The sequence below is a fragment of the Penicillium crustosum genome (assembly GCF_028827405.1).
Source record: "Penicillium crustosum strain IBT 35664 chromosome Unknown utg000003l_segment0_segment0, whole genome shotgun sequence".
Lineage (NCBI taxonomy): Eukaryota > Fungi > Ascomycota > Eurotiomycetes > Eurotiales > Aspergillaceae > Penicillium > Penicillium crustosum.
In genome coordinates this window covers 1,039,935-1,054,470 of record NW_026623124.1, presented here as the reverse complement: position 1 = coordinate 1,054,470, position 14,536 = coordinate 1,039,935, and the positions used below count along the sequence as shown (strand labels likewise).

General features: G+C 50.5%; 7 protein-coding genes across 7 annotated transcripts; 5 read left to right on the top strand and 2 right to left on the bottom strand.

Annotated features, from left to right (window-relative positions):
* Positions 1-164: 164 nt before the first annotated feature.
* erg8 (phosphomevalonate kinase) lies at positions 165-1,684 on the top strand (the record flags this gene model as incomplete). The annotated part of the gene is made up of 2 exons (XM_056875177.1): positions 165-508; positions 577-1,684. 2 exons carry the CDS (start codon positions 165-167, stop codon positions 1,682-1,684), a joined length of 1,452 nt encoding a protein of 483 aa, XP_056727365.1.
* A 1,233-nt stretch (positions 1,685-2,917) lies between these two features.
* Positions 2,918-3,931, top strand: N7487_007446 (uncharacterized protein). The gene is made up of 3 exons (XM_056875176.1): positions 2,918-3,503; positions 3,618-3,701; positions 3,768-3,931. The coding sequence occupies exons 1-3, from the start codon at positions 2,927-2,929 to the stop codon at positions 3,923-3,925; spliced, it is 819 nt and encodes a 272-aa protein (XP_056727364.1). The 5' UTR covers positions 2,918-2,926; the 3' UTR covers positions 3,926-3,931.
* A 1,107-nt stretch (positions 3,932-5,038) lies between these two features.
* N7487_007445 (proteasome maturation protein) lies at positions 5,039-6,013 on the bottom strand (the record flags this gene model as incomplete). Its single annotated transcript, XM_056875175.1, has 3 exons — positions 5,039-5,106; positions 5,171-5,619; positions 5,970-6,013. The coding sequence occupies 3 exons, from the start codon at positions 6,011-6,013 to the stop codon at positions 5,039-5,041; spliced, it is 561 nt and encodes a 186-aa protein (XP_056727363.1).
* Positions 5,928-6,925, top strand: N7487_007444 (mitochondrial 37S ribosomal uS12m domain-containing protein; the record flags this gene model as incomplete). The annotated part of the gene is made up of 3 exons (XM_056875174.1): positions 5,928-6,555; positions 6,668-6,768; positions 6,860-6,925. The coding sequence occupies 3 exons, from the start codon at positions 5,928-5,930 to the stop codon at positions 6,923-6,925; spliced, it is 795 nt and encodes a 264-aa protein (XP_056727362.1).
* Positions 6,926-7,620: 695 nt separating this feature from the next.
* On the bottom strand, positions 7,621-8,940 carry N7487_007443 (glycosyltransferase family 15 protein; the record flags this gene model as incomplete). The annotated part of the gene is made up of 4 exons (XM_056875173.1): positions 7,621-7,688; positions 7,745-8,033; positions 8,085-8,843; positions 8,893-8,940. The coding sequence occupies 4 exons, from the start codon at positions 8,938-8,940 to the stop codon at positions 7,621-7,623; spliced, it is 1,164 nt and encodes a 387-aa protein (XP_056727361.1).
* Positions 8,941-9,703: 763 nt separating this feature from the next.
* N7487_007442 (deadenylation-dependent mRNA-decapping factor PAT1) lies at positions 9,704-12,291 on the top strand (the record flags this gene model as incomplete). The annotated part of the gene is made up of 3 exons (XM_056875172.1): positions 9,704-9,831; positions 9,888-12,107; positions 12,168-12,291. The coding sequence occupies 3 exons, from the start codon at positions 9,704-9,706 to the stop codon at positions 12,289-12,291; spliced, it is 2,472 nt and encodes an 823-aa protein (XP_056727360.1).
* Positions 12,292-13,039: 748 nt separating this feature from the next.
* N7487_007441 (NAD-dependent epimerase/dehydratase family protein) lies at positions 13,040-14,515 on the top strand. The gene is made up of 4 exons (XM_056875171.1): positions 13,040-13,113; positions 13,167-13,401; positions 13,481-13,937; positions 14,008-14,515. The coding sequence occupies exons 1-4, from the start codon at positions 13,085-13,087 to the stop codon at positions 14,400-14,402; spliced, it is 1,116 nt and encodes a 371-aa protein (XP_056727359.1). The 5' UTR covers positions 13,040-13,084; the 3' UTR covers positions 14,403-14,515.
* The last annotated feature ends 21 nt before the right edge of the window (positions 14,516-14,536 follow it).

The following is a 14,536-nucleotide window of genomic DNA, read 5'->3' as shown; positions in this document are numbered from 1 at the left end:
TCAGCACATCTTATCTGCACTGTTCCAACCTGCTCCTTCCCCCTCTCCAAACCAACCCTCGTGACCGCGGGGCAGTCCCTCCATAATCTTCAAGCGCCCCGTAGATCCCATCCCGGCTTTTTTTTTCCCCCACAACAATCATATCTCCAATTTACCAGTACTTCATGTCTCCTTTACCGTCTTCCGTCACAGCGCTGTCTGCGCCGGGCAAGGTTCTTTTAACCGGTGGCTATCTCGTTCTAGACCGCGGGTACACGGGTACCGTGTTTGCGCTCGATGCCCGCATCCATGTTATTGTCCAGCAGCTGAGGAGGGGTCACCGCCGTGGGGCATCAGGATCTGGGCCCGCTGTTAGTGTTGAGGCACCGTCTAATTCGAGCGCCGAGGACCAGGATGGCCAGGATACGGTTGTTGTGCGTTCCCCGCAGTTCCTCAATGCGGTGTGGGAATATGGTGTGCAGCGATGTGGGAATGGTGGGGGTGTCAAGGTCATCCAGAAGGGAGATGGGTATGCTTGGCTGTGTCTATCTCTTTTCGCGAACACAATTGACTAACATCACCTTGCTTTCTCGTTAGACCGCGCAACCCCTTTGTCGAGACCTCTCTCAGCTATGCATTGACGTATATCAGCTACGTTGCCGATTCTAAGGACTTCGGGTCCCTGTCTGTCACTATCATGGCTGACAGCGACTACTACTCCGAAACCGCTGCCTCCAGGGGCCCGGCGTCGCAAGGACGTGGTGAGCGATTTGTTAACTTCGGCGTTCCTCTGTTCGAAGCCCACAAGACGGGATTGGGTTCTTCAGCTGCTCTTGTTACTGCGCTTGTCTCTGCCTTGGTTATTCACCGCACCATGCAGCCGGAGGACCTCGGTGCTGGTCGGGACAAACTCCATAACCTCGCTCAAGCGGCCCACTGCGCAGCCCAGGGTAAAGTCGGATCTGGATTCGATGTTGCTAGCGCTGTCTACGGTTCGTGCCTCTACCGACGATTCTCGCCGTCAATTCTGGAGTCCCTTGGTGATGTAGGCTCGGCTGGTTTCGAGGAGCGCCTCTTCCCCATTGTGGAGGACTCCGATCCCGAGCATCCATGGGACACCGAGTGTGTTGACTTTGGCATGCAGCTCCCCCGTGGGATGCAGCTGGTTCTGTGCGACGTGGACTGTGGTTCCCAGACACCCTCAATGGTCAAGAAGGTTCTCGAATGGCGAAATAACAACCGCAAGGAAGCCGATATTCTCTGGGCTAGTCTCCAGAATAACAACGAGCGACTCCGTCAAGAGCTCAAGCGCCAGGCTCAACATCCGGATGCTAACCCCGAAGGCGACTTTTCTGATATTCGCACCCTTATTCAGCGAACACGCCAGCATATTCGCACGATGACCCGCCGGACGGGCGTCCCCATTGAACCAAGTGTGCAGACCGAGCTGTTAGACAGTGTTTCAGAGATCGAAGGTGTCATTGGCGGTGTCGTCCCGGGGGCTGGAGGATACGATGCCATCGCGCTCCTGATCCAGGATGATCCCACTGTAATTGCGCGTCTGAGAGAGCATCTTACAAACTGGACGAGCTCGATCGAGGATGACTTTGGAGGCAAGATCGGCAACGTACGACTGTTAGGTGTGCAGCATGGATCTGAAGGTGCGAAAAACGAAATGCTGGAGCAATATGCCGGTTGGGTCTAGGTTGCTCTCCAAAACAAGGCAACCGGTGTCCCAGCCCACCATGACTTATCAACAACGTGTTTCGGCTACCAGCTTAGCCTCCCCTATTGCATCCTGGGCTGGACCCTCCAGAAAATACACCGGCCTGTAGGATAATTAATTGCCCACATTATGGGCTGAAACATCGACTTTGATTCGGGTGTGCTTTCTATCTTTTACCTCCCCCTACTCGTGCGCTCGACCAGTACCCACCTATCTGCATCTCTATCTTCAGACTTAGCCCCCCTGCATATGCACTACAAGTCCTATGCTTGGCCGAGGGTTGCTCGTTCCCTTTTTCTTTTCCCCGACGTCCCCCTGCGTGCGACCGTGGTCTGTTTGCCAGGTGTTTCAATATGGACTGGACTGCTCTCAAGGGAATGAACTGCGCACGTTGATATTCTTCAACTTCATGATACCTAGCATATGAGATATTGAATACACATAGAATCCACTTGCATTTCATGACAGTGAAACCATGAAACAATGACAACTGCATGTTTACTCCGTATTATAGTCATGAGATCCCAGTCGTCGTACGGAGTACAGAGCGTACAGAGCTACATATGTGGAGAAAGTGACCTGTCTTTATGCAACTATCCCGAGATGTCCAGATCTACTCCGTACATAGTAATTAACGATGTAGCATACAAACAAGACTTCTCTTGGCCTAACTAATTTCCCCGGATCTTCAATTAATATTCCTCATCGATATTTATAATAATTACTACAATATTAATATCCTAAAGTGCTAAAGTACTAAATTATTAACAAATTATTATTATTTTTCTTTGACTCAAAAATAGGGGAAAATTAAGGGAAAATAAGGGAAAATAAGGGAAAATAAGGGAAGATAATTTGGCAGTTTCAAGGTCGCTCAACCAGGGTCAAGAAAGTGTCTGAAAGTGTCTGTTAGGCTTGCAGATCCCCTTTTGCCTTCTTTCTTCCCTCTTCAACCTATTCAAATTTCAAATACAATCGAATATCTATTTGGGAGGGAGGTACATATATGTACAGCCATTCCATTCCATCCATTCCATCCACACTAGTTGAGGTATTATCTTGCGCCTCCCGCTTAGTCCTGTCTTGACTCCTCACATTTACATCTCTCCCTCTATCTCCTCCCCATTCCAACTCTCAATACCCTTCCTTTCCAAATCCCCGTTGACAGCCCCTTTCCAACGGGGAAAAGTCAATCGTCACCTGCCATCGGGGCATCTCAAAATGTCTGCAACGCTTCACCCGGAGTCGGGGTCAACCTGCAGAGATATCAACCAACCCCCAATCACAGCATCTCCGCAGGATCAACAGACCACGGCCCCAACCACCGAGCTCCAACCCCAATCAGATCTTGTCGCTGATACGTCCATCCCTTCTGTCCATGATCAAACACCCGCGACCCAGGCCCAGAACCACCCCGCAACTGGCTCAAGTGGCGAAACTGAATCCGCCCCCGTGACAACATCACCTACAACCACCAACCCTCCTCAAGCCGACAACGCACCCGCTGTCGTGCTGGCACACACCACTACACCGCCTTCAATGGATACCGAAGAGCCAAAGACTGCGCCCGAGACCTCAACGGAGCACTCCGACGACGGCTCTGGGAAGGAACTCGAGGAGGATACCGATGCTGGTCCGTCGCTGGTGATTACGCTGTTGTTGACGACGGGGTCGCGACACCCGTTCACTATCGATGGGAAATATCTAAAGAAGCGATCGGTGAATGTTGAGAACTACGATCCGTTCTTGATGAGCGTTTACACCCTTAAGGAGTTGATCTGGCGCGAATGGAGATCTGGTAAGAATTCACCCCCGACCTAGACCTCTACATGGGGATCGGATGGGCAGAATACATCTTGATGTGTGATGTCATGGAATAAAAATAGTTAAGCTAACACTGTTGTCGATGTAGATTGGGAAACCCGTCCTTCGTCACCGAGCTCTATCCGTCTTATTTCCTTCGGGAAGTTGTTGGATGATAAGTCGCCTGTTTCTGGTATGTTTTTGTCGCAGATGAATGGGTTGCCATGGTTATAGACTTTGATGCTAACAACCCGACTAGACTCCAAGTTCAGCAAGGAGCATCCAAACGTCGTCCATATGACTGTCAAGCCCCAAGAAGTCGTCGACGAGGAAGACGCAAAGGGAGCAAAGGCACAGTACAGCCGGGAGCGCGAAGCCAGTGAGCGCAGCCCCGGATGTCGATGTGTGATTCTATAATCTCGCTCCCCCCCAGCTACGGGTCTCATGTGTGAACGGCCTGCTCCCGGAAACGATGATTTTCTGTTGCGTACATCCTTCCGCCATGATACCTAACCTTTCCTCCCTTGTCCGTCTTTTGCCAACCCTTCATTCTCTGTCTACCTGCTATTGCAGCGATACGCCTAATTCTGCCTGGACGCAGGATCAACATCCCTGTTTTGCCGAGTCAACATGGGCGCTCTGGAAGCGGCGTTTGGACATTTATTTCCTCTGACTGGACCTACCATCCTGGGACTATGGGTTTCGACTTATTCCTCTTATTTCTGTGCCATGTCTGGATCCCCCTCTTGTTCTGTCATCGCCATATCGTCTGCATGCGGGCCTCATTCATCTATCCATGGATCTTCTCTACTGGAGTGCTTCGGGTTTTCTTTTCGACTGTGTCTTCCGAGGGCTCGATCTGAGATTCATTCTTTGCTTTTCGCATTGCTGTCACCATTATTCTTACCCCGATTTCTCGATATATACCCCCTCCAATCCAACTTTCCTTTTCTTTGTTCTCTATCATTTCCTCTGTGTGCTTCCTTTCCTCGTGGACTTTCGTGTACTTACGACTTTGACCCGTTGTTCCTTCTTTTCCTTATGTTTCATTGCTTTTGCTTGCTTTTATAACGGCCTAGGGTGATTACTAGTAGTGTACAGGGTGTTTTTGGACAAGGCCCCACGGTTGATATATTTCTTTGTCATATATTAAATTACTTCTAAAGCGCCTATATATTCCCGCGGTCTTGATTAGAATTGCTAGTTAGGCACTTGAGGTTGACGAACAATCTGGAGTAGCATACTGTTCATTTATACTTTAGAAGCCTTGAATATATATTACGGCTGCAGGTGGATTTTGCAGTACTGCTTGGTAGAAATAGACCATGGAATTGATTCAATATTTCGAGAGTACCGCACTGTCTTAATAACAGACAGACAGACACGTCGGAAATGCATCAAGCCCAGTGATCTATCATTCTATTTGACGACATAAAGGTAGGAGTATGACGAGGGACGTAAGAGGAGAATAGTAGAACACATCGACATAGAAAAGCAGAGAACCAAAAGAACACCATATCATCAAAGCCATTAGAAATCCATCTTGAGCCTCTTCTCCATCTCATCATGGAAAGCAGGCGGCTCACGGAGGTCATCACCTGAAGAGCAACCAAGTTAGCCAAAAACACATCCAACCCTCCCAAATATAAGAATGCAACATACCATGGTAGATATCCTCCCACTGAACCTCACTATCCCGACCTCCAATAACAAGAATATCCTCATGAACATTCCCACCCCGCACACCGCCAAGAACAGCAGGTCGGAAAGTCCCATCCCGAACAATCTTCAGCTCCATCCCGCGACGAATGGGCTCCGCAATTCCATACGCCCGACGCAGTCCCTCCATCTTCATGGCGTCCTGTGTAGCCCGCCACGCGAGGAGTCGGGCCTCGAGAGGGTGCGTAGATGATGGAACCTCGCTGCTGGAGTTCGTGGACGACGCGTGCGCCGTGGCGGTCTGCGTGAGCTTGTTGCGGAGAGTATCCGGGAGTCCGGGGGCGGAGGGGGCACCCTTAGATGGACGGGGTGCTTGAAGGCTTGCTTGTTGGCGGGTTGTGAGGTTGCTGGTTTGTGTTGCGTTGCCGCTTGGGGGGGGCGATGCGGAGTGACTGGGGTAGTTTTGTTAGTTTATGTGGTTTGAAATTGGGGTTCAGGTGAATTGAAGATTTCAAGGATGGGAGCTTAGGGATAGTTGATGGTGGTTCTAGATGCTTTGCTTATGGGCTGGACTCCAGGGTGAGGTCCCGGGGTCCGTAGCTTGATAACGTACCATGATGACGGATGGATAATGCTAGGATTTTCAAGATCAAGGGTCGAAATCACAGATTGGATAACTCTGGACGTGTATTCAAAGCTTGAAAAGATAGAAAAAGTAGAAACAAGAGCCAAAGGGAAGGATGCAAGATGACAAGCACCGATGATGCTCCAGGCAGAGAGAAGCAGCGCGGCCAGCTCCTACGCCAGACGGGAGAGACCAACAACGCAAAACCAACCAACGACCATCCAAAATCACGTGCCCTCCACTTCCGCCGGGCCAACTCAATTCTATCGCGAGATTCTTCAGCGAAAGGGGACCCAATACGCACATCTCACACCACCCACAATGACCCAATTATTCTCCCCAATAGCCCTCCGGGCTCTACGGACCCTCATCCACCGTCCTGCGGTCTCATCGCCCCTCTGCCGCACAATCACCACATCACCCGCTATCTCCTTCGCCGCGAAACAATCCCCCATCACCTCCCGCCTCAACTTCCACCCCGTCTTCCGCACAGCTGCTGCCGGCTTCGCTGCCGTGCCCAAGCGGCAATTCTCTAGCTCGCCGATCATCCGCGCTACGTACAACCAGGTCCGTCGCGGTATTCGGACTGGACAGCGGGCTCGTCGTGGTGGATCGCCTGCGCTGAAGGGTACACCTGGGTTGAAGGGTGTTTGTCTTAAGACTGGTGTTACCAAGCCTAAGAAGCCTAACTCCGGTGAGAGGAAGGTTGCAAGAGTGCGGTTGAGTTCTGGAAAGGTCATTACTGCTTATATTCCTGGTGAAGGTAAGATTTACTTGCAATTGGATTGGGCTGGTGTTGGGAAGAGGATTCTGTGGATTCTGTTTCCGGTGCTGGTCTTTTTTTTGACGGGATTTTGGCTAATTTTCTTCTACAGGCCACAATATCCAGCAGCATAGTGTTGTCCAGGTCCGTGGTGGACGTGCTCAGGATTGTCCTGGTGTGAAATATACCCTTGTTCGTGGTGCGATGGATTTGGTAAGTTCTTTTCTTTTCCCTTCCGTTGATATATATCCACTTTCGGGGTGTGTATGTCTTTCTAGATCTTTTACTAATTGTATGTTACTAGGGTGGTGTTGGAAGCCGCATGACGAGTCGCTCGAAGTACGGTGCGAAGAAGCCGAAGACCAACTAAGAAGGATTCGGAGATACAGGTTGATTGTGATTGACCTGCTGTGAGATTATACAATTTTTGGCTTTGTTTTGAGCAGCTGCTGTATAAGAGATAGCCTCATGGGGCTACTTGGATTTTGCTTTTTTTGCTCTTCGCTGAGCAACGCCTGTTCATATTTGCATGTAACACTACGGATTGCGACTGTTTATTATCATATTATCTCTTTCGATATTCAAGCTCTTTAAAGTCAACTGTGTTGATATCTTTGAAATTTTAAGAGGTATAGAAAATGGCCCCGGGAATATCACCTTACTCCGGACCTAACAGAAAAGACCCCAAACAAGGACGAACGCTCGAAAATCAATAGTAACACATGTCAGGCATCGAAGTAAAACCTCTTGAAGGTAACGCGATAACGGGAATCAAAATGAAACAGTTGAAAGGTAAATGTGCAGCATTTTCCCCAAGCATGGTAAAATCAATAGCATATTGCTTCATTCAGGTGATATACCCACCACAAGCAGAGCAGTGGGCAAAGTGCACCGGATTCTACCAAGGTTTTGTAGTTGCCGCGCAAACGGGTGACACTGTCAGCCTCCAAAAATGCGCAGCGCTTCGTATCTAGACGAGACAACCGACCCGCGCATTGTCGGTAATAAGGAAACGACTGGGCCATCCTTCAATGGATCCAGAGGGTCATGAGCAAAATGAGTAAATCAGTCGTATTTCGTGTCCCATCCGTTCGGCTTCTCCGTCTTGGTAATATCGAACCAATGCTTGGTGCCTGTATCGCAATTAGTTTCGTACTAGAGGTATAGATCAGTGGGGGTATAGACATACAAGAGTAATCCTTCCAGTCGAAGTTATCCTTCGGTTGGCAGGAACATCTCAAGTCGAGGCGTTTCTTTTCATCCGAGGGGCAATGTGTGAATGGGACATGGTAGTACGCGATGTCATCCCAGAAGTGGATTTCCTCTTTCTTCAACATCATAGAAGCGGCAATGGAGTGAACCGGTGCGTCGCCCCATCGCTCATAGAAGAAACCACCGTCCTTGTCCAAAGAAGTGAAATAGTCAATATAAGCGTCGGACCGCAGCCACTCCAAGCTGCCAATTTCAAAGTTGGACCACTAACAGAAAGATTAGAGAGGTTGGAGTTTCACCTAGTTTGAGGTACTTACGAAGTGGCAGTTGTTGTATGTTTCTCCGCCGTCATTGCTGATGAATTCCATGGCATTTCCCTCGGAGATATACTCAGGGTGGTTACCTGTGAACTTTTTCACGCTATCCCACAGGGTAGGAATGGTCGCCGCATACTCATACAGACTGATGACAAAGCTGTACTTCTTGTTGTTCTCTTTCATGAAGCGGAACGGATCAGAGTCGACATCACAGTAGAGCTCAATGCTAGGCTCAACGCGCCAGTAGTACTCAAAGTTCATCATGAGCGGGTGGCGGAAGAAGAACCCGGACTCGTAACGGCACATATGGCGGTAACTCTCCGAGCCGCCGTAAATAATCTTCTTGCGGTCCATTTCCTGTCGCGCTTCTTTGGCCTTGTCCTGGTCGATCCACTCTGGATATGACCAGTGTTCTTCGGGGATGAGGCCATAATGAGTTTTGCCGGAGACCAGTGCGGTGGTCAATTTCTTGAACTCGTCATCGAACTCTTCGTCGTTCAGGAATACCCAATCATAGTTGTAGTTGTGGTTGAAGCGGTCTTCGACTGTTCGAATGGACTTGACCATATCCCAAAGGTCGGAATTGCGCGCGAGGGTGACAAAGGTGGCATTTACACGTTCGCCATGGTGTGAACCGATAACTTGCGGTTTTTGCGACTTGACTGAATCGTATGTGGGGGTCTTGGGTGTAGGAGTGGTTAACCCGGTGGTAGGCATCGGGATGGAGGATTTTGAGACGAAGAAGAAGAGCGCCAGTGCCTACTGGACGTTAGCAATGGACATCCGTGAGCATGACAGAGAGACTCACCACGACGGCAAAGACTAGATAGCGCGCATATCGAATAGTGATAGACATGGCGATGTGGGGGAGGAACAATGATGATTCCCCGATTAGTGGCAAGGCAACAACAGAGGTCAGATCGGCGCAGTTAGAACCAATCTAAATTAAAAAGCGAGCGACATCAATGGAGAATAAGACAAAATTAAGATTGAGGAGTAGTCAGTGGAAATCCCGAAGGTGTTTTAGGGGGCGGAGGGGAGATTAAAGGTGGAAAAGGTCAAAGGCCGCGCAAGACAATGACAACCGCTTTCAGCCACTTGGGGTGTCATCCAATTTGAGACATTCTAGTGCTCAGGGGATATTATTAGGGTCCCGGGGTGGGTTAGTGAGATCTATGTTCATTCGATATTCGATGGAGATAATGATGTCAAATCCACTTTGAAAAAAAAAGAGATAAAGGGGGAAAGGGTTCTCGTTATACAAGTTGACAAGGGTCTCTCTTATCAATTTCTTATTGTTACTATATTGTTACTATTCGAGTGTGTATATACTCCGTACATTATGGATATATGTAGTTATATATATCAGGTGGACTCGAAAGTGCTTAAATAGCCCTATAACATCTTATCTCCTTTCAATAGACATTTCTTTACATATTCAAAGCTGTAAAGCTGCACATCAGAAGTGAAGATCGACAGCTGTGGCTTGGCAAAAAGCACTTTCTGCCTGAGGCATCCGCACTCCAGAACTTCCCGTCCATCGATCGCACCTTTCCCTCAACCTCCCCCACTAAGCTATTCACCTCCCCACCTCTTTCCCATCATTTCTCATCCAGAGGATGGCTTTCTTTGGATTTGATACAACCCTACCCAGGGACCGTGATGGTACCGGGGCCAAGGGGTTCTTCGAGAACCCAGATCCCTTCGCCGATATTGCTCGAGCTAATGCGCTGGGAGATGACGACGTGTGAGCCTATCTTTTTTAATGGCTTGGAGTGGGCCATTATACTTATCATCATTTAGGATTGATTTCGAGGATACCTACGATGGTCTCGGAGACCAGCTTTCCGACGACCAGGACGAGTTCAACGATGACACGTTTGGCGGAGCCGGGCCCGATACATCTGTTGGCAGAGACTTTGATTTCTTTGGAAAGACTGCTCAGGTTTCCGACGCCATTGGCGAGGAGCAGGTTCGCTTTAGCCTACAGAATCCCAATGCGGGTCGAGTTGCCCCTCAGCCCGTCCAAGCTCCTGTTCAGCAGGCTGCCCCCCAGCAGACCACTAAGCGCTCAGGCTATGAGAAGTACTCGGACCCTGGCTATATTCCAGACTTGCAAGCCAAATCTAGTGTATGGGGTGTGTCGCAGAAGAAAACTGAACCCGCTGCCGCTGCTGCCCCGAGCCGGAAGATGATGAGCTTGGAAGAGGTCGAAGCACAAATGCGTTATCATGGCCATACTTCCGCGACCCCAGCCGCAGAAGCCTTTTTGCGATCCATGGTGGAGCAGCCTCAGTACCCACCTCAGCTCCAGCACCTTCAGACACTTCCTGATGGGTTCCCTCCGGTGCCTCCCGAGTTCATCCAAGCACAGATGAAACAGGGCCACCTACCCCCGCAAATGTCACACCCACCGCCTGGTATGCCAGAGCTCTACGGTGGCCCTGGACATATGCCACCCGGCGGGCCATTGCATATGATGCAAAACGCCAACCTCCCCCCGCAGAACATGCCGCCTCCTGGCCCACGCCATGGAGGGCCACCCCAGGTCCAGGCCCAGCGCCCTCAGCAACCTCTGCCGCAGCAACCTCTTCAACATCAGCAAGGGCTGCCTCCTACCCGGGGCTCCAACAATGGAATGCCGGTGATCACTAACCCGCAGCAACTCATGCATCTCACAGAAGAGCAGCGTAACAGTTATTTAGTAGAGGATGCCAAGCGAGCAAAGCGCAATCACAAGATTTTCCTCCTGTCGCGCGGCAATGGTCTGATGACCCCGCAGGACAAGAATTTCATCACCCGTATCCAGTTGCAACAGCTGGTCGCGGCTGCTGGAAATGTCGCAGATTCGGACCCTGAGGCTGTGCTGGCGGAGGACTTCTACTACCAGGTCTACAGCCAGATTCGTGGCGCACCGCGCCAACACCCCCACCAACCCCTTGGTCACTTCGCCCAGACCTATCTTCTTCAGACAGGTAACCGGCTCGGCGGGCATCGTCGGGGCAATTTCCAGAGCGCCGATAACCACATGCAGCGAATGCAGCAGCAGGTCCAGCGTGCCGTAGAGGCAGCAAAGGCCAAGCCCAAGAATAAGCAGCTCATCATTGAGGGCAGCTTGGGCAAGATCTCATTTAGCAATGCCAAGGCCCCCAAGCCGATGCTGAACATTAAGCGCCCTGATAGCTCAGAGGGACCTAAGCCCAAGAAGCAGTCGGACCTAAGTCTCAGTGATCGCAAGTCGATCCTTACGAATCTCGAAGGTGTTTACAGTGCATTGATGGCGATGGAAGACATGGAGCGCACGATGCCGCCACCCCCCGAAGAAGGCGACGCCGAGGCGATCCAAGAACACATGGAATGGAGACAGAGACTTCACTCGCTCAACCAGAAATTGTGGCGGTCATTGAAGGTGATGGAACCTATTGTCCCCAACTCGACGACACCACACCCCTTCATCGCATTCTTGTCATACCCCAAGGGCAAGAAGGCCATTCCCCGCATCTTCCGTCACATTGACCAGGAACAACGTGTCACTATTCTCACCATGATTGTCGTCCACCTGGATAGCCTTGATGTGGTCCGTCTTGCTCAGCCCGTGCCCGGCGAGGCCCAGCCCTCGCTCGGTGTGCGCGAAGCCATTGACCTTTTCTCGCTGGCCGTCATGCCCTGCCTTTTGGGATATGTGAATGAGGCGCCATTCAACATTATTATTGGTCTTTTGGGATTGGTCATCAACCAAACCCATGTGCAGACCGTAGCTCGCACCAAGGTTGGCTTGGGTATTTTGACCATGTTGCTCAGCCGCGCCGAGATCGTCAAGGAGGCTGGTCAGGCGTCCGAGCACGATTGGCAGCAGTGGGTTGAGAAGTTCAACGTGCTGTTTGATACTTTGGAACTCGGCTTGAATGACATTTTCCCTGGATCGATCAGCTCCGGCGATGATATGTATGTGTGGCAGTTCCTTGCCGCCGTGGGCATTGGTGCCAGTCCTGAGCAGCAGCAGCGTCTGGTTATTGCCGTTAAGTGAGTGCTTCCGTTTCGATATAGTGATACGCGACAACAGTGCTAATCAATTTCTTACAGGGACCGAGTCATGGAAACCGTTGGATACAGCAAGACCCTTCCTGCCGATATGGGCAGTCAGCGTCTGAACAACGTCAACCTTTTCATGCGAGCTATTGGTCTGGACGTTGAGCTTCTCGGCTAAACACCTCGGTTAATTAGGCTAATCTAATTTTGAGCCTCCCTGGGTATCTACCCTTGGCGTGTTAACCACTTCTGCCCAAGCTTTTTCAGACTTGAATGAATGAGAATGAGCCCCGAGGCCTTGAGTACTCCATATGCTCATGGCAATGCTGAAATGCTGAAATGCTGAAATGCAACGCTATCTACCACTATCTACAAGGGACAAAAACAGGTACTACCGTCCGTACCTGAACCCGGTTTTATTTTACATTTTTTTTCCCAATACCAATTTCACTTCTACGTTCTATATTCAAACAGTAAATAATAATATGTGGAAAATTCCCCGGGAACGGGCTGGACCCCTTACATATCTTATTCGGCATTGAAATGACGTTTGCAGGAAATTTCGGTGTCTCGGGGGATTGGGTGATTTCTCTTTGCCATTCCACATCCCTGCATATCCTTGCCCGTTTTGAGACAGTGGGCTGTTTTCACTTCCCCGGTCAGAACACATCGAGTATATAATGTCCGCATCAATAATCAAGAGTCTAATATACCTCAAATAGGAGCAGAAAAGGAAATTATAAGAGGTACAAATGCGTAGATTAATGGATATTTGGGAAATTAATCCTAAACTAAAACAAATAACAAAAACACCCAACGTCAAACCTGGCCGCATCATCGCATATCCACGTGGGGAGACGGCCCAGGTCCCCCCACCTCCAATTTCCCCTTAAAAAGCCCTCGTCCGCTTTTTACTCCGGACTCTTCGTGTTTTACCGTCTTCCTATTAATTATTACCCGGAATTTCAATCATGTCTGCTGGTTCAGTTCTTGTTGCTGGGTAAGTGGTTGAATTACCTCTTTAGCTTACATTGGAAACTAACGCCCCGCTAGTGGCACGGGCTACATTGGCTCGTTCACCACCCTCGCCCTTCTCGAGGCTGGTTACAAGGTCGTCGTTGTTGACAACCTGTACAACTCTTCCCGTGAAGCTCTCAACCGCATTGAGCTTATCTGTGGCACAAAGCCCGAGTTCTACGAGCTCGATGTCACCGTGGAGAACAGCTTCGACCAGGTGTTCGAGGCCCACCCCGACATTGACAGCGTTATCCACTTCGCTGCCCTGAAGGTATGTATACGATGAGAAGAGGAGGAAAAAATAACCCCTATCGTATAACCCAATGGCTAATCTAATTGTCCTATTCTAGGCTGTTGGCGAGTCTGGCGAGAAGCCCCTGGACTACTACCTGGTCAACGTCTACGGCACCATCAACCTCTTGCGCTCCATGGTCAAGAACAATGTCACCAACATCGTCTTCTCCAGCTCCGCCACCGTTTACGGTGATGCCACCCGCTTCCCCAACATGATCCCCATCCCCGAGGACTGCCCTCTGGGCCCCACCAACCCCTACGGCAACACCAAGTTCGCCGTCGAGAACGCCATCACCGACCTGATCAATGCCCAGCGCAACAACGCCATCAAGGCCGGCAATGAGGCCGAGGCCAAGAAGTGGAACGGTGCTCTGCTCCGCTACTTCAACCCCGCCGGTGCCCACCCCAGCGGTATTATGGGCGAGGACCCCCAGGGTGTCCCCTACAACCTTCTCCCTCTTCTTGCCCAGGTTGCTACTGGCAAGCGCGAGAAGTTGATGGTCTTCGGTGATGGTATGCAACCCCCACCCCCTCACCGTATCCTCCCCATTAGCAAAAGCCCCAATCTAACATTTCCCCCTAGACTACGCTTCCCACGACGGAACTGCCATCCGCGATTACATCCACATTCTGGATCTCGCAGACGGCCACCTCAAGGCTCTGAAGTACCTCCGCGCCAACAACCCCGGTGTCCGCGCCTGGAACTTGGGTACCGGAAAGGGCAGCACCGTCTACGAGATGGTCCGCGCCTTCTCCAACGCCGTCGGAAAGGACCAGCCCTACGAGGTTGCTCCCCGTCGTGCTGGAGATGTCCTCAACCTCACTGCTAACCCTACCCGCGCTAACACCGAGCTCGGATGGAAGGCTGAGCGTACCCTCGAGCAGGCTTGCGAGGATCTCTGGCTCTGGACTAAGAACAACCCCCAGGGTTACCGTCAGGAGCCCCCTGCTGAGTTGCTCGCTCAGCTCAAGAAGTAAATTTACTTCGAGTGATGTGATCTTGTTTGAGGCTTGTAATGGATCTTGCCTTTGTTGATATAGAAATCCTGAAACCCTGGATTTAGTTGGTAGAATACATGAAACGAATTTCCTTTTTTTGTCATGCTTGGTCT